At 42.4% G+C, this 23,579-nt stretch overlaps 1 protein-coding gene across 1 annotated transcript in view; it reads right to left on the reverse strand.

Annotated features, from left to right (window-relative positions):
* The window catches only part of si:dkeyp-14d3.1 (transmembrane protein 132C), a 361,378-nt gene that overhangs the window by 115,855 nt on the left and 221,944 nt on the right, over nucleotides 1-23,579 (reverse strand). The window contains exon 3 of the mRNA XM_037536000.1: nucleotides 6,704-6,847. Coding sequence (XP_037391897.1) covers nucleotides 6,704-6,847 — 144 coding nt within the window. The remainder of the gene's footprint in view (nucleotides 1-6,703; nucleotides 6,848-23,579) is intronic.

The following is a 23,579-nucleotide window of genomic DNA, read 5'->3' on the forward strand; positions in this document are numbered from 1 at the left end:
GCTGCTAGAACCATGAGGGCGAGCAGTCATTCAAAGCACTGGGGCGACGCCCCACCATTTTTGGATTGAGTTCAGACCAAATCTCTCTTTTCAGCTGAGGGGACAGCACTTTTCCCAAGAACCGAAACCTTTTATACTGGTAACATTCGAGCTTCACGTCACTGACACGTCATTGGCAGTCCTCTAGTGGTATCATACTGGGGTACACATGCTCATACATGCTGGCTCCTTCACGGCTGAATCATGCACGACTGCACACAAGTTGACCGTACAAACACAGTTTGCCTAGCTAGATTGCTTTGTTGAAATAAGTGGCCATGCACCATCTAAGCCCAATCGCAGGATCACTAGTTCAATACCCATTATGCTACACCCATCTGTGGCCCAGTGCACATTCCCGAGTGGCACAACCGTCTGTGTTGACCCTCATCAGGAGATCGTGAGTTCGATCCCTGGTGATGCTACAGCCGTCTGTAGCTTTGAGTCCTAGAGAGCACAACTGGTCTCACTCTCTCTGGGTGGGTAGGAAGCCCCCTCCCCCCTCCCCCACTCCCCCTTCTCCTCCCATCACTCAACGCGATGCCAGCCAGCGCAGGCATCTGTGGGCGGTTGGAGCCTTCCTCCGAGCGTGTTCGGCTGTCCAATGACGTTGCATCAGTGGCAGTTCGGAAAGATGCGGTTGCTGGCTTCACAGGTCTCGGAGGAAGCCTGTGTTAGTAGCTGTGTTGATAGTATCGCGTGATTGGGGGGAGTCCTAAGTAGCGGGTGGAATTGGAGACGACTAAATTGGAGAGAAAATTGGGTAAAAAAAATAAAATAGAGCGCATTTGGCATCCCTCTCTCTCGGTGGCTAGGATGGTTTTCCTCTGCCCCATCACTCAGCACAATACTAGCCAGCACAGGTGTCTGTTGGCTGATGTGACAGGACTGGAGGTTAGTGTTCTCCTCCAAGCGTGTTCAAGCAGTCCAATCACACTGTATTAGCGGCAGTTTGAAAAGATGTGGTCGGCGCTTCACAAGACTCTGAGCTTTTGTTTGCCTTTGACCTCTTAGCGCTGGTGGTATCATGTGAATGGGGGAGTCCTACCGAGTGTGTGGGACTGAACATGACTAAACTGGGGAGACATTGGGAAAATAATACCCCTAAAACAGGCATCATAGAAGCGTTCAGCTTGGTCTTCTGGAATCCAGACGTCTTTGTGTTTCCCAGCAAGGTGCTGGCTTCTGATCATACATTCCTCTCTGTAATTTCCCAGGCCAGCTCCGGGGTCTCCTGCAGGTAAATTGCTGTGTCAGCTTTACTGACATTTTGACTCCGTCTTGCATTCTCACTCAACCCCTTCAGGTTTAATTACAGTGTAGTTCCTGAGTAAAAGTGCATGTGTGAAAGGAGCTTAAACACTTAGCTAACAGTTAACAGGCATTCAAGTACTGATTTGAATATAAACTGCTGTGGGCTGAATGGGTGGGGCTAAACTGCTGTGGGCTGAATGGGTGGGGCTAAACTGCTGTGGGCTGAATGGGTGGGGCTAAACTGCTGTAGTAAGTTGAATCTTTGGGGCTAACACTGTGAAACATCGATAATTTGGAGACGAATGGGCTCATTTGCATTGATTATCACTCCAGCTGGTTTCCTGACACATTTAATCTGCAACAAGAAACTGTAAAACATTAAAAAGTCATGAAGCTGAAATCAGATTCTCATTGGCCAGCATCTTGTTCAAATTCTCCCGTTCCACCTTAAATGGTGCAGCGGAGCCTCAGGCACCATTTAAGGTGGAATGGGAAAATTCGAACAAGAAGCTAGGCAATGAGAAGCGACTTCAGCCTCCATGTGAGACATTTTACAGTAAACTGAAAAAACTCCATTTTTGAGTAAAGGTTTCCTGCCAGAGATGTGAGAAAAGCAGCTATAGCAGAGCTAAAGCTTAAAGCAGAGAAAAGTAAGTCAGTGTTTTCATTTCTATTATATTTTTTAGCCTATATTAGTACATTAGCTTATACTGAGACACATTTACAGACATATTTAAGATGGTCAAACGTTACTTCACTATAATGGACATAAAATGTTCCAAAGGTGGTTTTATTTTTGTCGAAAGGACAAAACGGCATTCGAGTTTCTGACCTAGGCCAAGTAAACGGTTTAAGGGCTCTTCAAAAGCTCTCAATGTTTTGCGATTTGGGAAGCGTTTAGCGCTGATACATGAGAGGTGTACATCTGGAGGGGGCTAAAATAACCGGACCGCTGCTGATTCGGCCTGTAATTTTTCAGAGGAGGACAGAGAAAAGCACGAACATGGGTAATCGGGATGGAAAGAACATTGCAGAGTAGCACCTGTAAAGAGGGAATTACAGCAGGAGACCAAATAGATGTACTCAGGCTCTTGATAGCCTTGAGACTGAAGCTTCAACATTAGCTTAAAGATGCCAAGTTAGAATACTTTGCTGATTGACAGTGCTAACACTGTCAATTTGGACAACACCTCACATCCTCTTCATGCTACACTGGATGAACGGAGAAGCTCATTCAGTGGCGTCTGTTACAGCTGCGCTGTGTTAAAGAGCCATGTGAGATCTTTCTTACTCACTGTTATGAGGCTCTACAGCAGGTCTTACAGCAGAGACGGTACTGATCTCCTGCTGTCTGAACTGTGCTGAACCACATCACTGTATCTCCTCTCTGATTAATACACACTTTCAATCTATCTATCTATCTATCTATCTATCTATCTATCTATCTATCTATCTATCTATCTATCTATCTATCTATCTATGCTACAACCAGCAGTGTAGTCTAAAACCACATGTTCACTGATTACGTCTGAATGCCTGTTGCGTTGAAAGTGTGATGGTACATTCCAGGCCATGAAATACAGCATTGATTAATGATAAAAGGTCCATTGCCCTCCAGATGAGGGGATCATCGCACTATAAGCAGAGACGGTTGTGAAACACCAGCAATTAGTGGATGTGGCTAATCTTTTACAAGCGCTTCTTTGCTGAGGGTTTTTCCAGCACTCGCCTCGTGCTGCGTGTGTAGGAGTTTATGAATAGCAAACAGCCTTTCCAACAATCTTAAGGCAGGAAAAAGTTATTTTCGGTGTTTATTTGAGGAGTTAGAGAATCAGACAAAAGTCCTTAGATGCTATAATTACCCAACACACAAACACCTGTCAGCAAAAGCTCCCAATTTAGCGGCGGCATCTTTCAAATTTAAGGCTGCTTCTTTTATCTCGCTAGTTACGATATCCTGCTTTGGATTTATGCTTTACAATATCTCGCTGATCTAGCTGGCCTCTTTGGCAAGTTCAATCAGATCCTCTAATTTTGCTCTCGGAGATGTGCCAGGGAAGCAGACACGGGAATACAGCCCCTTTTCCTGTTCTTTAGTCCCACGGAAGAGGAAGATTTTCACCCATCTCAACGCTAATAAATCTAGTGTATCTCTAAGCCTCACGGTGTAATACACAATGCTGGTGGGTTCATTTGAATGGGGGTGTGTTTAAAAACATTTCACCCTTCAACTATGCAATAATTATGAGTTTCCAAGCGGTCAGTAACTAAAGAGAGCGCGAGGTATAAATGCTCATTTAAGGTTGGTCCCTTTTCAAATGAACTGAGAGTTTGTTATTCGCCGAAATATTAGAGAAACGCCACAGCTTTCAACCAAATTCAGGTCCAATTAAACAAGGCGGCGCGTGAGAAATAGAAAAGGGCCCTTTCGGTTCACTCGCCATGAATAGCCGCGGAGTTTAGCGGCTCAGCAATATGTTTACCCGTGTATTTCATATCCGCGCTCGTAAGCCGAGCTGCCTTATGGCGTCGGCCTTAATCTTTCCAGTTTAGTGACCTCCAACAATCTGCCTCTAATGCGTAAAATTACACCTGTCAGAGCAGCACCCGGTTCATTAACGCTATTTCCTGACCCGTGGAAATACGCGATTAAAAGCACGACGGCGCACAAAGACTGTGGCTCCGCACTTAATTACGGCAAAAAGAGGACTTTTCCCTCCTCATCCAGGCAAGCGGTTTCTTATTTATGAGATTAATAAGAGCCAGTAAACACAGATAGGAAAATGGCCAAAACTGTTTCTGAGGCTTTTTCACATCAGAGGATGAACCGTGCTGGAAATATGCTAATGGGAGTAATACACTTTTGACTCCTGCCCAGTCGAGGCTGGTAAGATGAAACTAATTTGAGGCCTGAAACATTTCCCAACTTTCTAATCCAGTTTGTCCTGTCAGAACAGCTGCGCTTACAGAAGTGCCTTTAGAGAAAAAGGCCGACACAGTGAAAACGATCACAAGATCCTTTTCTTCGGGTCGATTTTGGCCCGAGAAATTTTAACAAGAAGCCAAGAAACCAAAATAGCTTCTCGCAGCGATTACGAGGTTCGCTAACGTGCAAACTCTCTACTGTGGGAACATCTCATTAACAGATCTATATAATAGAACTACTGTAATCATCTAATCATTTAAATGGCTATGAAATTGTGAACATTTCCCAGTGTATACAGCCCAAATATTAAAACTAAGCTGTAAAAAACGTCATTTTTTATTAAATAGCTGTGCGATTTCAAATAAACCAACACATTTATTGTATACAGTCACCAGCAGTTAGGCTCCGCCCACTCACATTGAAGCTTTTCCGCTGTTCTGAATGAGGCACAGCGCAGAGAAACTGGAACAGACCCCAGTCAAACAGCACATTTGGTTGATTTGCTAACACATTCTCTAAAGCTATGTTCACATTACAAGTCTCGTTGCTCAAATCGGACGTTTTGCTCAAATCCGATCTCTCTGACTCGATGGTTCACCCTCGTTTAGGTCAGTGATTCAAATCTGTCATTAATGTGATGAACCGGCCTGAAATGAGCCTCATGAGCTCCTCCTACTCAGTAATGTCATGTGACTGAATCACTGCATCATCAGCACAAACTAACGAGCAGAACGAGCTTCGCTGAGAAGATCATTAACTCTGATCAGCTCTCAGCTTCATTATTAGAGCCAGACGGAGGAGAAAAAGGTGAGATGAGCTGCTTCTCCACCATTTACAGGCTTTAACGTCTGTTCGGCGCTGTTGCCATGGTAACGCTGAATGACGGAAAAAAGCACTTTTCCAATCTGAGCGTCACATTAAGGCCACGAATCGGATACGTGTCCAATCTAGGACCACATATGAAAGTGGCTCAGGTCAAATTTGAAAAGACCAGATTTGCGTCCACACGGCTCTAAAACATCAGGTCCCATTATTATCACATAACTTCAATGTGAACGTAGCCTAACAATGTGGATCGTCCACTTTAGATGCTTTGTAGATACTTAATTTACTTTTAAGCTATTTCCAACTAAATATCTACTAAATTGACTATCGTTGTCTTTAACTCTAAACCTGGCTCTAATCCTAACCCTAACCTTAACCTCCACCCAAAACCTAAACCCTACCCTCACCCTGGGCCCAGCCTTAACTCTGGTCCAAATCCTATCCCTAACCCCACCACTGCTTAGAATTTCAACAGACAGTTTGTTAACAATTTGAACATCTCTAGATGATCTATAGTGGACTATCCAAATAAAGTGAGACCCAACACATTTCAACAAATTATTACTGTTTCTTTGCTAAATCACTGAAATCGCTGGTGGGGGGGTTCAGTTTATCTGATGGGGGCAGCTTTGGTGTCAATCAGGTCTTCCAGGTGGTTGTTAGGAGGCACATAGGGGGTAGTCGTTTGCTGGAGGTTAGGGGACCAGTGCTGTGACTGGAACTGACGGAAGTGCCCTAGAGCAAGACACCTAACCCCCAACTGATGGATAGGGTTGTGCTCACTGCCCCCTAGTGTGTGTGTTCACTAGTGTGCATGGATATGCTAAATGCATGCAAAACACAGTTGGCTAATGGTTCTGAATCCTAATTTTCTCTGAAGCTTTCAATCATTTTTTGAATTTTCTATTTTTACTCTGACTTTTGTCTTCCTTTTGCAAATGGATTATCTTATAGCTGGTCCTCTCAAAAATACCTCCTGAAAAATGAATAACATGTACTCGTGGTCATTCTGATTTGAAATTAAATAAATAAAGGGTGGTCCAGTAAGATACATGTTTGTTTGAAAGCAGATTCATTGCCTGCCTCTAAAACAGTTCTCGTGTGATCATCATAAACACAACAGATTTCTAGCAACTTTCTGCAAATGTCCGTTATTTAAAGCCATTTATACAAACTCAAATCAATTGACTTGACTTGACATGAGCTGCACAGAGTTGAACTCGCCTGGGATAAAGCGCTTCTTCCAAATAAACCACATCCCAGGCCATGACCATGAAGCACAGAGCCGCTGACCTGCAGCGGCAGTAGGGCACAGAAGCAAAATAGAGAATTTTTAACTTGGCAAGAACTACAGTGATTGAAAAGGTCATGAATTGTGACCTCTCTTGGACTTTGCCTCATTCTGGAAAAAAGTGAAGCCATATTTTCCGTTGAATATCAATTGCAAACAACAACAATAACCCGGTCAAAGGTGGGAAGGTGGCAGAACTGATTTACAGAGGAAATCATTACATTTCAAGTTGTGAAAAGCAGAAAAAACTAAGTTTTACACTTAAAAAAAAAAACAAAAACGCAGTGTTTGACAAGAGTTTGAAATCTCCAAACATTTCGGCTTTAGAATGAAACTGTAAGGTGAGTTTTCGGTTTGTGTGAACTGACCTCTGACCATAGCTGGACTCCTTTCTCCGGCAGTGCAGGGTCACCACCTTATGACCTTCAGTCCGGACGTCCTGACTGACCATCCACAGCGTGGGGTTACAGGGTCTCGCCCCTAAAAACGCAACACCATCCTTCAGTTTCACCCTGAAAAGAAGTGGAGGAGAGGGAGGAGTCAGCATACAGAACAGGAAAAAGGAAAATTTAGGCTTTCCATGTTTGATTGTAACTTTTGCTAATTTGATGGCTAATTTCTTCTCCATTCAATTGGTTTTTGAGTGTTTCTAGACCTTAATTATGTATATTTTACTAAAACAAATGACTGAACACTGAACATATTAGCACTAACAGTATGATATCACTCCCAAAACTTTACCAAATGTTTCAGTAGTGACTGTTTCAGTAGTGACTGTCTCAGTAGTGATTGTTTCAGTAGCGACTGTTTCAGTAGTGACTGTCTCAGTAGTGACTGTTTCAGTAGCGACTGTTTCAGTAGCGACTGTTTCAGTAACGACTGTCTCAGTAGCGACTGTTTCAGTAGAGACTGTTTCAGTAGTGACTGTTTCAGTAGTGATTGTTTCAGTAGCGACTGTTTCAGTAGTGACTGTCTCAGTAGTGACTGTCTCAGTAGCGACTGTCTCAGTAGCGACTGTTTCAGTAGAGACTGTTTCAGTAGCGACTGTTTCAGTAGCGACTGTCTCAGTAGCGACTGTCTCAGTAGCGACTGTTTCAGTAGTGAACGTCTCAGTAGTGACTGTCTCAGAAGTGACTGTTTCAGTAGTGACATTTTCAGTAGTGACTGTCTCAGTAGTGACCGTCTCAGTAGTGACTGTCTCAGTAGTGACTGTTTCAGTAGTGACTGACTCAGAAGTGACTGTCTCAGTAGTGACTGTCTCAGTAGTGACCATCTCAGTAGTGACCGTCTCAGTAGTGACCGGTTCAGTAGTGACTGTCTCAGTAGTGACTGTTTCAGTAGTGACTGTTTCAGTAGTGATTGTCTCAGTAGTGATTGTCTCAGTAGTGACTGGTTCAGTAGTGACTGTTTCAGTAGTGATTGTCTCAGTAGTGATTGTCTCAGTAGTGACTGTCTCAGTAGTGACTGGTTCAGTAGTGACTGTCTCAGTAGTGACTGTTTCAATGGCGACAATTTTAGCTCATTTTGAGCAGAACTCAAAAATGTAGGCAGTACACGACTGGCAAACATCTGCACACACATAAAATAGGTTAGGTTTAGGTTTGAAGTTAAGGTTAGGGTTAGGTTTAGGTTTAGGGTTGAAGTTAAGGTTAGAGTTGGGTTTAGGTTTAGGATTGAAGTTAAGATTAGGGCTAGGTTTAGGGTTGAAGTTAAGGTTAGGGTTAAGTTTAGGGTTAGATTTAATAGCATCTTTCTCACGCAACTTCAAGTTCAGTTGCATTTCACTGATATTTAGTTAAATGTAGGTTAAGGATATACTGAGTCACTGCAAAGCATCAACAGGGAGGAAGTGAGGCTGAATCTCTCTCCCTCGTGGCCACATGGTGAGCAGTTAGATCCCATTGTTTTTAAGTAAACATGTCCCAAAATCTGAAAATGAGTGTGGAACATTCCTGAAACACACATTTCCTGCAGTTAAGTGAACTGTTTTTGGACATTAATGGAGACACTATGTTTTTTGTGTGTACAGCTGTTCAAAGCTATGTTTGTTAGTCATGTCCAGGCTGAGTTTTTGAGTTCTGCTCAAACTGAACTAAAAATATCACTAAAAATATCTAAAATATCACTGAAACAGCCACTATGGAAACACTTGAAGTTTCGGTAGTGTTATGATTGTTTTTGTAGTGACAAATGGAATCTTCATTCATTTGTTCTAGCCTCTTACACACCTTGGAACCACCGGTGGTTCCAAAACACACTTCATCATATTCTTCATAGCTTTCATATTCCATAAGCTCCATTCAGAAGCTGGGCGTCGTGTGAGGCTGTAGCTCTTCTCTCCAGTCTAATAGACGGTGACGTCATTTTAAACCCTTATAATAAAAGAAGCTGAACTTTGTTTTTCTACTGAAAGTCGAGCCGTTTTTCCCCAAATCTGGGCTCTAAACTATAAACAGACGGCGTCTCTTCAGTGATCTGCTCTGGAAACATCACTTTTAGATAATAACACAAAGAGCGTCTGAGATTTTTAAAATAAATGAATAGAATAAAAATTTACATTTATTTCATGCAGGTACTGAATTATTTGCCTCATGATTTGGTCATGCAAAGCCAGATGGACAAGTCAGGTCAAGTCACGTCAAGAGGCTTTTATTGTCATTCCATCTATGTACAAGTTCACAGCGGAGTGAAATTACGTCCCTCCAGGAACATCACGGTGCAACATGGAACAAAGAGTACCAACCAAAATACACCCTGGAGAATAAGAGGTTAATAAAATAAACACATTCAAGGTACAGAGTCACTCAACACAAAAGGACCTGGGTCTAAAATCCAAGCCGGTTAAAGCCTAAAATGTTTTGAACTCTCAGATTGAACCAGTTCAGTACAATAATGCCTGTAGGAGCACAAAAACAGTTTGACTTTTCAGACGTTGCGCTGTAGCCTTTAGAATTTCTTTTAAAGACCAGCACAAACATGCGGTTCTTTCTAAGTAGCAAAGTTTCGACATTCGCAGGCTTGACAGAGGACTTTCTTAGACAGCTGACACCCGAAATCTGCTTAACGCGCCTGAAAAGAGGAGAACAGAAGAAGAAAAGCTGGCGTTCCTGGGAATTTTGTTGAGGCCTGGAACTGAAAAACTAGGCCAACTGTCAGAGTCTCTAATTCACTCACAAACTACTGAGCTCAGTCGGCTCCAGCATCACTTGTTTATTGCTGTCATCATAGAGAAGGCTGCAATATGCAAATGAGCCTCTGACCGGTCAGAGTGCTGTGATCATCCTGACCAATCACAGCTCCAGATGAGTCCCTGAGGGCTTTTAGATGAAAAGTTAATAATCATAGGCCAAATAGTGGCGGCTGGTCTTTAACCATGTCACGCGATTGATTGGCTGATTGATCCTGATTATGCGCTCAAAGTGTCAGTATATTGTGTGACCACCATTATTATCTAGCACTGCCTTCAAACTATTGGGCATGGAATTCACCAGAGCTGCACAGGTTGCTATTGCTATACAAGCTGCACACTGACTACTTTAAGTTATATTCAAGTTTCATTTCTAAAGTGCTGTCCCATGAAAAGATAGAATATCTGCAGAAATGTGAGGAGTATATATATATATATATATATATACACACACACACACACACACACACACACACACACACACACACACTCCTCACATTTATATATAGACTTTCCATTCTAAATGCATCATTTTGGAATAAACTGTATTCAAACTATAAGCGTGCAACGCTAATTGAGTTGCTTTGAGTGCTTTATTCATTTACCTTTTGATCATTTCACACAGGTGGGCGAAGGCGGTGTTAGGAGTCTTGCCCAAGGACTCTTATTAGTATAGTGTTACAGGATAGCTGAGTGGAGATTGGAAAACTGGAAGTTCCGATGCAGGAAGGTTTATTAAGTCCACAGTGAAAAGTGCATGGTGTTCCAAAATCCAAAAATAATTCATTAGAAAAAGAAAAATGAAAATAAAGGGAAAACAAAAAATAAACTGATCAACTTCATACAAACTCATATCAAAAAACATCTTCAACCATGGCCTTACAAACACATCTGCCCACCAAGCCAGCTTCCCCCTGCCCAAAAACATCCCGAGTTCCCCATTTTACAAACCCCTTAACCTATTGGATTCAACCAACCACAGGTAAGTTTGCAGGTAAGTTTTAAAATGTACAAATTCAAATTATATGTATACATTTTACTTTAGTTAAACTATTTTATTATTTAATCAATATTTTAATATAAATATAAAACATTTAATATTAAAACATTCATACTGCAACACTACCATTTGGAAGCATGAAAGCTGGTCCCCCTCCCCCTGCTCAAGCATGGGAGATGGAACACTCCACTTGTAGTACAACCCCAAGACTACATTACCCACGAACCCCCTAGGCTCGGATCCTTTGACCTGCAACAGGCTGCTGCCATGCTGGAACAAGCAGGTAAGTCAAACTCATTTCAAAACAAACAGTTATTTCAAATAAATAGGGTCTACACCATCAGTTTGCCACCCTGAACAGTGCAAGATAATCACAATTGAGTCTCAAAAAGGTCAGACTGGTGTTTGCCACTGCAGCCATGTGGGTAACAATAAAAGAGTCTTTAAAACTTTGAGGTTGTCTTGTGTTTTTGTCCATTACACTTGCTCACCGCATGGAATGGACGAGAGCTCCGTTACATATAGTGTAGGGTGTTTACCCAGCGGGGACTGAACCCCAGCCTACAGCATAGAAAGCAGGGGTGTTATCCACTACACCACACCAACCACAGCAACCACAACAAACAACTTAAGTTGCACTTAAGTAGATTTTAAGTAGCTATCACTGATTACACTATATATAACAAATATATACTGCATGTGCACTTCAATGCTACTTAATGGGTTAGATTGCAACTAAAATGCACTTTAAATGTCAGTAAATACATTCAGCAACATTGATAAAACCATGAAGTACACAGTTAAATATTACACACATAAATATATTACTAGGAACAACTAATTATATTTAAGAAATGCTATGCTAACATTGTTTTAACCTAATTCTAAGACATTTAAAATGTATTTTAAATTTACGCGCTTGTATTTACTGAACTGAAACACGACTGAAATGCAATATGGCATGCTTTAACCCTTTAATGTCCTCGCCATGGAAAAAGCAATGGATTTTTATTTTTTGTATTTTATATTTGTTTGGCAATAATAAAAACAAATGGTGTTTTCTTTTTTTACATATTTTGACCCCCAATGTGTTTTTAAATGTTCACTTCTACTAAACAGTCGAGATGGCGCTTTGTGGGTTATATAATGACTCAAAATGTGCTTCCAAATGGTTGAGCAGAACATTAAAGGGTTAAGACAATGCTCTGAAATAATACACTTAAGTTGATGCTTTTGCTTTAAGTGTGTTTCAGCTGGGTAAGAAATGCATTTATTCCAGCGTATTTCCTTACAGCATACTAAAGTATATATAAAACGTCTTCCTTTAACCACTTAAATGGACTGACCAGCAGGCCCGAGTTCTATAACACATGTCTATAACCTACGAGTAGCTCAACCAGTTTGCGCTGAAGTCCCTGTAGATACTGTATAATAAGCCTCAGTATGGAATAAGCCTGAACGCTTAGAGAAAAGTGCCTTTCCATGAAATACATCACCAAAAATGTACGTTTAGTATTCTCTATATGCTGCTACGCACGATATTCATGCACTTCTTTTTCACAAGAGAATTTAAAGGTAATGCTAGTATTTTGTGGGTGCGGCGCAGCTGTGGTTAGTCCTGCTACCCTTTGTTGGTTTTGTGATTACATTTGTATTCGCCCTGTGATTCAGGTGCTATCAATATTCATCGAGAAGTGAATGAAATTCAAGGGTGTACAGGTCGACTCAGCACAGTTACCATTCATCATACACTGAGAGCCTCTCAGCACTTTCAACTTTCTGTCCTTCTACGCTCTACCTGCCACTTTTTGTGTGAGTGTGGTCACATTTGGCTTTTCTTTGTCAAATCATTATATATATGTATATATAGAGTTTACACAAACAGCTAATCAGCCAATCACACGGCTGCAACTCGCTGCATTTAGGCATGTAGAGGTGGTCAAGATGACTCGCTGAAGTGCAGACCGAGCATCAGAACGGGGAAGAAAGGGGATTTAAGGGGCTTTGAACGTGGCGTGGTTGTTGGTACCAGACGGGCTGGTCTGAGTATTTCAGAAACTGCTGATCTACTGGGATTTTCACACACAACCATCTCTAGGGTTTACAGAGAACGGTCCGAAAAAGAGGAAACATCCAGTGAGCGGTCAGTTGTGTGGATGAAAATGCCTTGTTGATGTGAGAGGTCAGAGGAGAATGGGCAGACTGGTTCCAGATGATAGAAAGGCAACAGGAACTCAAATAACCACTTGTTACAACCAAGGAATGCAGAACACCGTCTCTGAACCCACAACACGTCGAACCCTGAAGAAGATGGGCTACAGCAGCAGAAGACCACCCTGGGTACCACTCCTGTCAGCTAAGAACAGGAAACTGAGACTCCAATTCGCACGGGCTCACCGAAATTGGACAACAGAAGATTGGAAAAATGTCACCTGGTCTGACGAGTCGCGATTTCAGCTGCGACGTTCAGATGGTCGAGTCAGAATTTGGCGTAAACAACATGAAAGCACGGATCCATCCTGAGTTGTATCAACAGTTCAGGCTGGTGGTGGTGGTGTGATGGTGTGGGGGATATTTTCTTGGCATATTTTGGGGCCCTTAGTACCAATTGAGCATTGTTTAAATGCCGCAGCCTACCTCACTATTGTTGCTGACCATGTCCATCTCTTTATGACCAGTGTACCCATCTTCTGATGGCTACTTCCAGCAGGATAATGCACCATGTCACAAAGCTCATATCATCTCAAACTGGTTTCTTGAACATGACAGTGAGTTCACTGCACTCCAGTGGCCTACAGAGTCACCAGATCTCAATCCAATAGAGCACCTTTGGGATGTGGTGGAACGGGAGATTCACATCATAGATGTGTAGCCGACAAATCTGCAGCAACTGCGTGATGCTATCATGTCAATATGGACCAAAATCTCTGAGGAACGTTTCCAACACCTTGTTGAAAGTCTGCCACGAAGAATTAAGGCAGTTCTGAAGGCAAAAGGGGGTCCAACCTTTTACTATCAAGGGGGCCAGTCAGTGTATATATGTGTATATATATATATATATATATATATATATTGCTGCTGTCAAAACAAAACCTTGTAACTCCATTTTTGACAGTTTTCAGTTTCTGACATAATTTGAAAATGCCTGTTGTCCTTGCACAGATACATAATATGGACAAAATATTAGGTGATATATTGCTGCACATTGTGAATGTAGTGCATGGTGAAAAACATGAAAAGCATATTGGAAGAATGATTAATCTGGTCATATGTTGCAAAAAATATAGGTTAGATGGTCCAGTAGAAGTATTACATTACATTTACATACAATAACAATTTCATAATGAACTGCCTGCTTCAGTCCAGAAACCACCAGTTTTAAATGTGATTTTTTGTGATGTCACAAAACCCAACACACTTGACTCCCACTGAAGCTCCGCTGTAGGGCCTAGCTTTTTTGTGATGTCACAAAACCCAACACTCTTGACTCCCACTGAAGCTCCGCTGTAGGGCCTAGTTTTTTTGTCATGTCACAAAATCCAACACACTTGACTCCCACTGAAGCTCCGCTGTAGGGTCTAGCTTTTTTGTCATGTCACAAAACCCAACACTCTTGACTCCCACTGAAGCTCCGCTGTAGGGCCTATCTTTTTTGTGATGTCACAAAATCCAACACTTTTGGCACCCACTGAAGCTCCGCTGTAGGGCCTCGCTTTTTTGTGATGTCACAAAATCCAACACACTTGACTCCCACTGAAGCTCCGCTGTAGGGCCTAGTTTTTTTTGTGATGTCACAAAATCCAACACCTTTGGCCCCCACTGAAGCTCCGCTGTAGGGCCTAGTTTTTTTGTGATGTCAGAAAATCCAACACACTTGACTCCCACTGAAGCTCCGCTGTAGGGCCTAGTTTTTTTGTGATGTCACAAAATCCAACACCTTTGGCCCCCACTGAAGCTCCGCTGTAGGGCCTAGTTTTTTTGTGATGTCAGAAAATCCAACACACTTGACTCCCACTGAAGCTCCGCTGTAGGGCCTCGCTTTTTTGTGATGTCACAAAACCCAACACACTTGACTCCCACTGAAGCTCCGCTGTAGGGCCTCGCTTTTTTGTGATGTCACAAAATCCAACACACTTAACTCCCACTGAAGCTCCGCTGTAGGGCCTAGCTTTTTTGTGATGTCACAAAATCCAACACACTTAACTCCCACTGAAGCTCCGCTGTAGGGCCTCGCTTTTTTGTGATGTCACAAAACCCAACACACTTGACTCCCACTGAAGCTCCGCTGTAGGGCCTCGCTTTTTTGTGATGTCACAAAACCCAACACACTTGACTCCCACTGAAGCTCCGCTGTAGGGCCTCGCTTTTTTGTGATGTCACAAAACCCAACACACTTGACTCCCACTGAAGCTCCACTGTAGGGCCTAGTTTTTTGTGATGTCACAAAATCCAACACTTTTGGCACCCACTGAAGCTCCGCTGTAGGGCCTAGTTTTTTGTGATGTCACAAAATCCAACACACTTGACCCCCACTGAAGCTCCGCTGTAGGGCCTAGCTTTTTTGTGATGTCACAAAATCCAACACACTTGACTCCCACTGAAGCTCCGCTGTAGGGCCTAGCTTTTTTGTGATGTCACAAAATCCAACACTTTTGGCACCCACTGAAGCTCCGCTGTAGGGCCTAGTTTTTTGTGATGTCACAAAATCCAACACACTTGACCCCCACTGAAGCTCCGCTGTAGGGCCTAGCTTTTTTGTGATGTCACAAAACCCAACACTCTTGACTCCCACTGAAGCTCCGCTGTAGGGCTTAGCTTTTTTGTGATGTCACAAAACCCAACACTCTTGACTCCCACTGAAGCTCCGCTGTAGGGCCTAGCTTTTTTGTGATGTCACAAAATCCAACATATTTGGCAGCAGTAAAGCTCAGAATTTCTTATTTTCACAATTTGATTTGTTGTCTTTGTTGTTTTCTCCTTGAAAAATATGGTTTACATGATTTTCACATCACTGCATTCTACTTTTATTTACATTCTGCACAGCATCCCAGCATTTTTGGAAATGGGTCTGTACTTTTGTTGGATGAAATGAAGTCATAAAAATCAACATAAAAAACTCTGGTTTTCTGGTCTGATTGGTTAGGCTCCTCACAGCACAGACTGAAACACATTGTGATTGGTGAGAGACCTAATTCACATCACTTGTGTGATGTCAGTACAGCAAACAATAATATCTCTTCAGTAGCTCAGTATGTCTGCAATGATATCTTTTCTCAGATGTGGAGCACTGGGACTTGTCCCACCCTAATTTGACAGAAAAACATTTGAAATTATCCTCATAAATAGCTAATAACAGTAATAAACAGGGCAGATGGATGTATTCCAGTGTCTCACTCACAGGTCGCACTTGAACTAACGTATCAACGACCCACAGCAGTGCTGAACCGTCCATTTAGGCATTAAAATCTGTCATGTGCTTTCCTTTTTACTCGCGGTCAAGTACCACTCGTTCGCTGAGGAGAGGCCAATACCAGGCTGCATTCACACCACTCACGAATGTCATCCACTCAGATTAGTGCTCATGTATAGACCTGCATCTATCCCACAAGCTCTATTAGTGGCACTCAGCGTTCAATTACAATCGAGGTTGGAGTATTGATATAATGGACTCATAATGGAGACGAGCCCCTGGGGTCATTTTCCTACAAATCTTTGGCACTTTGTTTTTTTTTGACCCTTTAACGCTTCTTCTGCCTTTTAATCTACTTGGTTCCTTTGCTAATGTTCTCAATGCTGTTGTTGCTGTAAGACTGGCATGAAAAGAACATGATCTGCCAAAGCCTGACTCTCAGGGGGTGTTTTATATCGGGCGGCTGAATATAAGAAGCATTTACATCACATACTGTGCAAGTCTATGGCAGACATGACAACAGTTTTAAACTATTTACACAGGAAGAAAATGTGTTTTTACAGTCTAGTTCCACACACTGACCACCTTTACCTTGACTAGTGTGGACATGAACACTCACCAGCTGCTCAGCGGTCAGATTAAAATGAAAATGACTGAATAATTCCTATTAGTAACTGAATCACTTACGGTAGTGACTGAGTAATGCATAGAAGATACTGAATAGCATCAAGTAAATAAATAATTTATAGTATTTACTTAATAATTCATAGTAAAAACTGAATTCTTTATAGCAGTTACTGAAATATTTATAGTAGTTACCAAATAATTCATAGTAGTTACTGTATAACATAGAAGTAATGAATAATTCATAGGAAATACTGAAAAATGTATAGTAAACGCTGAATAGGTCATAGCAGTTTCTGAATTATTAAGAGCAGATACTGAATTTATATTTAATACTGAACGAATTATTCATTGTAAATACTGAATAGGTTATAGGTGATACTGAATAATTTATAGCAATGACTGACTAATTAAGAGTAAATACTGCACAATTTATAGTTAATCTAGATATTAAATAACTCTTTGTAAATACTGAATAATTTAAACTACTGAAAAATGTATAGTAGATCATGCATTACTGATAGTACTTACTGAGTAATTCATAGTATTTACTGAAAAATGTATTGGTTACTGAAAAAATTATTGTAAATACTGAATAAATCATAGCAGTTTCTGAATAATTAAGAGTAGACACTTAATAATTTATAGTTGATACCATATAATGTATCATTAATGTATTTAAAGTATTAAATAATTAAATAATTAAATAATTTATATTACTTTAGAATTGCATTACTGTGCAATTTGTTGAAGACACTAAATCATTTATATTACTATAATTAGCAACTGGATAATTTATAGTAGTTAATAAATCATTTACGTGCTTACTGAATAATTCTTAGTAGATCCTGAATAACAGAAGTAAATGCATAATTTATAGTAGTTACTGAATAATTCACTGGAAATGCTGAATAAATTACAGAAATTACTGAATAAGTCATAGCAGTTACTGAGTAGTTGAGAGTAGATAGTATTTATAATTTATCGAATTTACAATTGATACCTAATAATTTATACTTAATCTATTTATAGTAATAATATAGCCTAATTATAATATAGCCTAATTATTAATGCACTAAATTATTAATGCAGTAAATTATTAGTTACTGTCTGATACCTAGCAGTTAATGAATAATTAATTGCAGACCTGAATTATTCATAGTCTATATGAAATAATTAAAGTAGTTACTGAATAATTAATAGTAGTTACTAATTAATTCATAGTCAATATGGAATAATTAATAGTACTTCATGAATATTAAGCAGTAGAGAATCCCAGATGCAACTTCCTCCAACTCATTCCCAGGGACCCCAAGCCGCTCCCAGGCCATCTTGGAGATATTAGCTCCAGCAGGTCCTATGACTTACCGGGTCTGGTACACCCACACCGGGAGGCGTCCAGGGGCATCCAAATCAGATGCCCGAACCACTTCATATGGCTCCTCTCAATGCAGAGGAGTAGCGGCTCTACTCTGAGCTCCTCCCGGATGGCCGAGCCCGTCACCTTATCAAATAGAGTGGAGCCCGCCACTCTCACATCTCACGATCCCTCTTAACATCACTCGTGAAGTCCCCAAGATACATAAACTCCTCCACCTGGGGCAGGTCCTTTCCCCTTACCTGGAGCGGGCATGCCATCCTTTTCTGGGCTAAAACCATGGACTCAGATTTGGAGGTGCTGACCTGCATACCAACTGCTTAACACTCAGCTACAAACCGCTCCAGTGAGTGCTGGAGGCATCCATGTGATTCAGCCAAAAGAACAACATCGTCTGCAGATAGCAGAGATGCCCCCCCCGGCCTCCACATGTAGTCAATAATGCATTCCACGTGCCAAGAGCCAGTTTCTCCCGCAAGGTCCTAGGCCGCCAAGGGCCCCCCTGCAATCTCCCACTGCACCGCTCCGCCATGCTGGACCTTGTGAGTGGTGGGCCCACATGATCTCCCCTCACTGCCTCTTCGGGCTGAGCCTGGCCGGGTTATGTGGGCTGCCCAGCGACCAGGTGCTAACCAAGAAATACTACCCCCAGGCCTGGCTCCAGGAGTAGGTCCCGGTGACCCTATCCCGGGCAGGGTACACGGTGTTCTGTGCCTGTTTTTCATGATGGGTTTTTTGGATCGTGTTAGTCTGGGTCTTCACTCCAGACCTGTTCGCCCTGGGAGACCCTACAAGGAGCATATTGCTCCTGACGGCTTAGTGCTGAAGATCCCAAGACCACACAAGCCCTTCCGCCACGACAAGGCCCCAATCCAGGAAGGGAAGTTTAAGATTAATAACTAAAATAAGGTCAAATTTAAGGGGTGAAATGTCTGGCCATTTACAATTTTGTGCAAAATGAGAATGTGGAATAAAATCATGTTGTGATGTGGCGACCATCCATTCAGCCATCATGCTAGCAGCTGCACTTCCAGTACACAGCATCAATATTCACATCGGAATTCAAAATGCAATAATGAGGGCTGTTCTTTCAAAACAAGTCTTAAAATTCAGTGTCCTCACACCCATCGTCAGTGAAAGAGGCAGATAATCTGGACATTGCAGCCCTGAGCTGTTGTTGGATGAATGAGTGGACGCTTTCTACATTGATGCTGTGACATCAGCCTCAGCAAAGAGCATCCTGACCAATCGCACATGTTCTCTGGGTGTCTGGGTGAATCAAGACATTCACATAATCCAACAAATGCCAGGTGTTTTAAAACAAAAAATAATGCAAACCAATCCACATGCATTCAACTGCCCAGACGCTGCCCTGTAAAAAAGCTTTGACCAATAGAATTGGACACTCTGGAGTAGACGCACATAATGGCCAATGTCAAGCATGGGCTAAAGGGGTATAAGCCCCTGGATCAGTGGAACTGGGTTCTCTGGAGTGATGGAGCTCCACCCAATACCTTTGAGATGAGTTGGAGTGATCCATGTGGATCAAGCTTGTGGTCAATCTTCCCCTCCCCAAATAGAAAGCTGGATCAGAATCATCTCCCAAGGGCAACAAGGCCAAATGCGTCTTCTTTTGAGCCCAGGCCACTAACACGGTGACAAATGGGCAACAAACGGCCAATCAAAACGCTCGGTTGGGGGTGGGGAGCCTATTAGCATTGTGATGGGGTTCGTAATTGTCACAGAAGGGGAATGTGGGGGGTTAACAGATGGAACTGGGCTCCAAGATGAGAGAAATCTGGCCAGGCCACAAATCTCTCATTACTAACCTTCTCTGATGCACAGCACCTCACTGAGTCATAATTGGCCTCGCTGTACAATGGTAGGGTGCATTTGTGTAAGGGCTTGCTATGTCGTTATGCGGTTACAGGAGCTCTAAGTGCAGATGGAGAACACTAATAGGTCAGATAAAGCTCTGGACAAAGCTGAAGTGTTTAAAACAGCCATGAGATTTTTTTTTAACACCTAAACCTCTGACCTCATGCTTTCATCCATATATATACACACACACACACACACACACACACACACACACACACACACACACACACACACAAATTATTTCCAAAAGTATTCGCTCAATTCGCTCTAGGCCTGCAGACTGCTTCTACAGACATTAGTGAGAGAATGGGTCACTCTCAGGAGCTCAGTGAACTCCAGCGTGGTACCGTGATCGGACGCCACCTGTGCAGCAAGTCCAGTCGTGAAATTTCCTCACTACTAAATATTCCACAGTCGACTGTCAGTGGGATTATAACAAAGTGGAAGTGATTGGGAACGACAGCAGCTCAGCCACGAAGTGGTCGGCCATGTAAAATGACAGAGAGGGGTCAGCAGATGCTGAGGGGCATAGTGCACAGAGGTCGTCAACCTTCTGCAGAGTCAATCACTACAGACCTCCAAACTTCATGTGGCCTTCAGATCAGCTCAAGAACAGCGTAGAGAGCTTCATGGAATGGGTTTCCATGGCCGAGCAGCTGCATCAAAGCCTTACATCACCAAGCACAAGGCAAAGCTTCGAATGCAGTGGTGTAAAGCGCCACCACTGGACTCTAGAGCAGTGGAGACGTGTTCTCTGGAGTGACCAATCACACTTCTCTGTCTGGTAATCTGATGGACGAGTCTGGGTTTGGTGGTTGGTGGTGGTTATCTGACTGCATTGTACCAAGTGTTAAGTTTGGTGGAGGGGGGATTATGGTGTGGGGTTGTTTTTCAGGGGTTGGGCTCGGCCCCTTAGTTCCAGTGAAAGAAACTCTTAATGCTTCAGCACCAAGAGACCAGTGCACAAAATAAGGTCCATAAAGACATGGATGAGCACAGAGTCCTGACCTCAACCTGATAGAACACCATTGGGATGAATTAGAGTGGAGACTGTGAGCCAGGCCTTCTCGTCCAACATCAGTGTCTAACCTCACAAATGTGCTTCTGGATGAACGTTCAAAAATTCCCATAAACACTCCTAACCCTTGTGGAAAGCCTTCCCAGAAGAGTTGAAGCTGTTATAGCTGCAGAGGTTGGGCCGACATCATATTTAAACCCTATGGATTAAGAATGGGATTTCACTCAAATTCATATGCGTGTGGAGGCAGACGAGTGAATACTTTTGGAAATATAGAGTGCATATATATATATATATATATATATATACACACATACACTCACCAGCCACTTTATTAGGTACACCTTGCTAGTAAAAGGTTGGACCCCTTTTGCCTTCAGAACTGCCTTAATTCTTCGTGGCAGACTTTCAACAAGGTGTTGGAAACGTTCCTCAGAGATTTTGGTTGGTTATTTGAGTTCCTGTTGTCTTTCTATCATCTGGAACCAGTCTGCCCATTCTCCTCTGACCTCTCACATCAACAAGGCGTTTTCGTCCACACAACTGACCGCTCACTGGATATTTCCTCTTTTTCGGACCGTTCTCTGTGAACCCTAGAGATGGTTGTGCGTGAAAATCCCAGCAGATCAGCAGTTTCTGAAATACTCAGACCAGCCCGTCTGGCACCAACAACCACGCCACGTTCAAAGTCCCTTAAATCCCCTTTCTTCCCCGTTCTGATGCTCGGTCTGCACTTCAGCAAGTCGTCTTGACCACCTCTACATGCCTAAATGCAGTGAGCTGCGGTCGTGTGATTGGCTGATTAGCTATTTGTGTTAACAAGCAATTGAACCTAGTACCTAATAAAGTGTCTGGTGAGCGTATATATATCACTGTTGTCGGGAGAAAACCTCGTATCTCCAGAATGGTAACTTTTACAGGAGAAGGAAAAAACCTACTTTACCTTTAATCTAAGTCAATGGAACCAGATTTTTATTTAATTTTATTTGGAGCAGTGGTGGGAGGTGGGGGGGCTGTTTATTCATCGTTTTAGCAAATATGATTTACGCACATTTTGCAGTCTTCTGCTCCCACTGCGTTTTAGCCGAGAAATAAAATTTGTGGACAGATGGACAGACAGACAGGCGGGACAGATGGGCGGACAGAGTGATTACTGTAGGGCAGCGATGCTTCATGCAGAGCTCTAATAATGAACAAGAGAACAGGGAGCTGCTTCTTGTTTTTATTAACCCTTAGTGTAACTACTTAAGTACATATTTAATTACATAAATAGTTACATATCTGTATCGACAGCTTTGAGTCTGCACTTTTTTTTTTCATGCCTCAGTGTCAAAAATCAATGAACCAGGATCGCGTCAAATTCAAACACAAATATGTTAATATAAAGATTCAAATAAAATCACAGAATGTTTCTTTTATCTCTGGGTGATATTCTCCACGCGCACTGGCCCAGTTACACTGCACTGCAAGCCCATACAGTATGTGTACATATAATCATATTCAACACACATCTCTCTGTGTCACATAGCCAAATTTAGCATGACTTCCAATTCTATTTCAGTCGCTTAAATATCAGGAGAACAGGAAACGGCATTGCTTCGCTCACAGAGGCTAGGTGACTCACACAGGCCAGAGATAATACTGCAAAATTATGGAAAATAAGACAGAAACGTGGTCGTCCTTCGTCTGGTTGGCAGGGTGGGTTGTAACACGGATCTCCTGCCATTTATCTGCTGCTTTGAGAGCTTTCGGACTGATTCAGCAACTTTGTAGCTGACATGAAGACATTTGACAAATGTCAAAGGAACGAGGAGAGGAAGCTCAGATGTACTCAAAGACGAAAATACGTCTATTTTAATCCTCAACCTAATGAAACCCTCAGTCCCTCGGCCTCGGCTCACAATGCAGGCGAAATTAGTTTTCTGCTCTCGCTCTCCTACAGACTCAAGTATGCACTCAGCAGTGACTCACTCAGCATATATATCTCATAAACATAAGCCACTAATAAAACCAAAAAACACTCATAATAACCGGTAAGGATATCCGGCCTGGGGTCCGGAAGCCGTGAACATTGAATAGGTCATTGTGGCTCCTTTTCTGCATTAGAGTAGATAAAGAGTTTCTAAGAAGCTCAACAGATGTCTAAAAACCAGAGCCCTACCAAGATATGAGAAATATTGCAACGAGGCATGGGCAATCCAGTCAAATATTCATATCTGAAAACCTGGAATAACACCCACTACCACTAGTTTAAGAGTCTTAAGGCTACAGGCTACCACACTGGATGCTTCAGGGCAGAGTGACTGGATACACTCAGCATCGCACTATTACGGCACTGAATTAAACCCAAACCCACAGTGGCAGCCAATCTAAAGTCTTTAAGGCTGCATTCAGAGCGCATTCCGCATTCCGCAGTCCACATCCGAACCGCTTGGGATCACGCTAGATGCCAAAATACAACATTTTCTAGCGACTGGCACATTAACTTCCAGCATATCAGCTTCCAAAACATCTGCTGGTTTTGCTGATGACCGGCTATGCGGGTCTGTGCAGGTTTTTTTAAGTAGTGTTTACGGCCCTGCATTCACTCTGTGGTTCAATTTTACCTGTCTTATTTTTTTATTGGTTGCCTTGTGAAAAGGGATATGTGACAAAAAAACGAGTTCAGTGGGTGGGAGTGGTGCACGGAATCCACAACCTGCTGTAAGATACTGGCATTTCGGGTGGAATACACTTCGCTGGCTGA

The sequence above is a fragment of the Pygocentrus nattereri genome, chromosome 29, assembly GCF_015220715.1.
Source record: "Pygocentrus nattereri isolate fPygNat1 chromosome 29, fPygNat1.pri, whole genome shotgun sequence".
Lineage (NCBI taxonomy): Eukaryota > Metazoa > Chordata > Actinopteri > Characiformes > Serrasalmidae > Pygocentrus > Pygocentrus nattereri.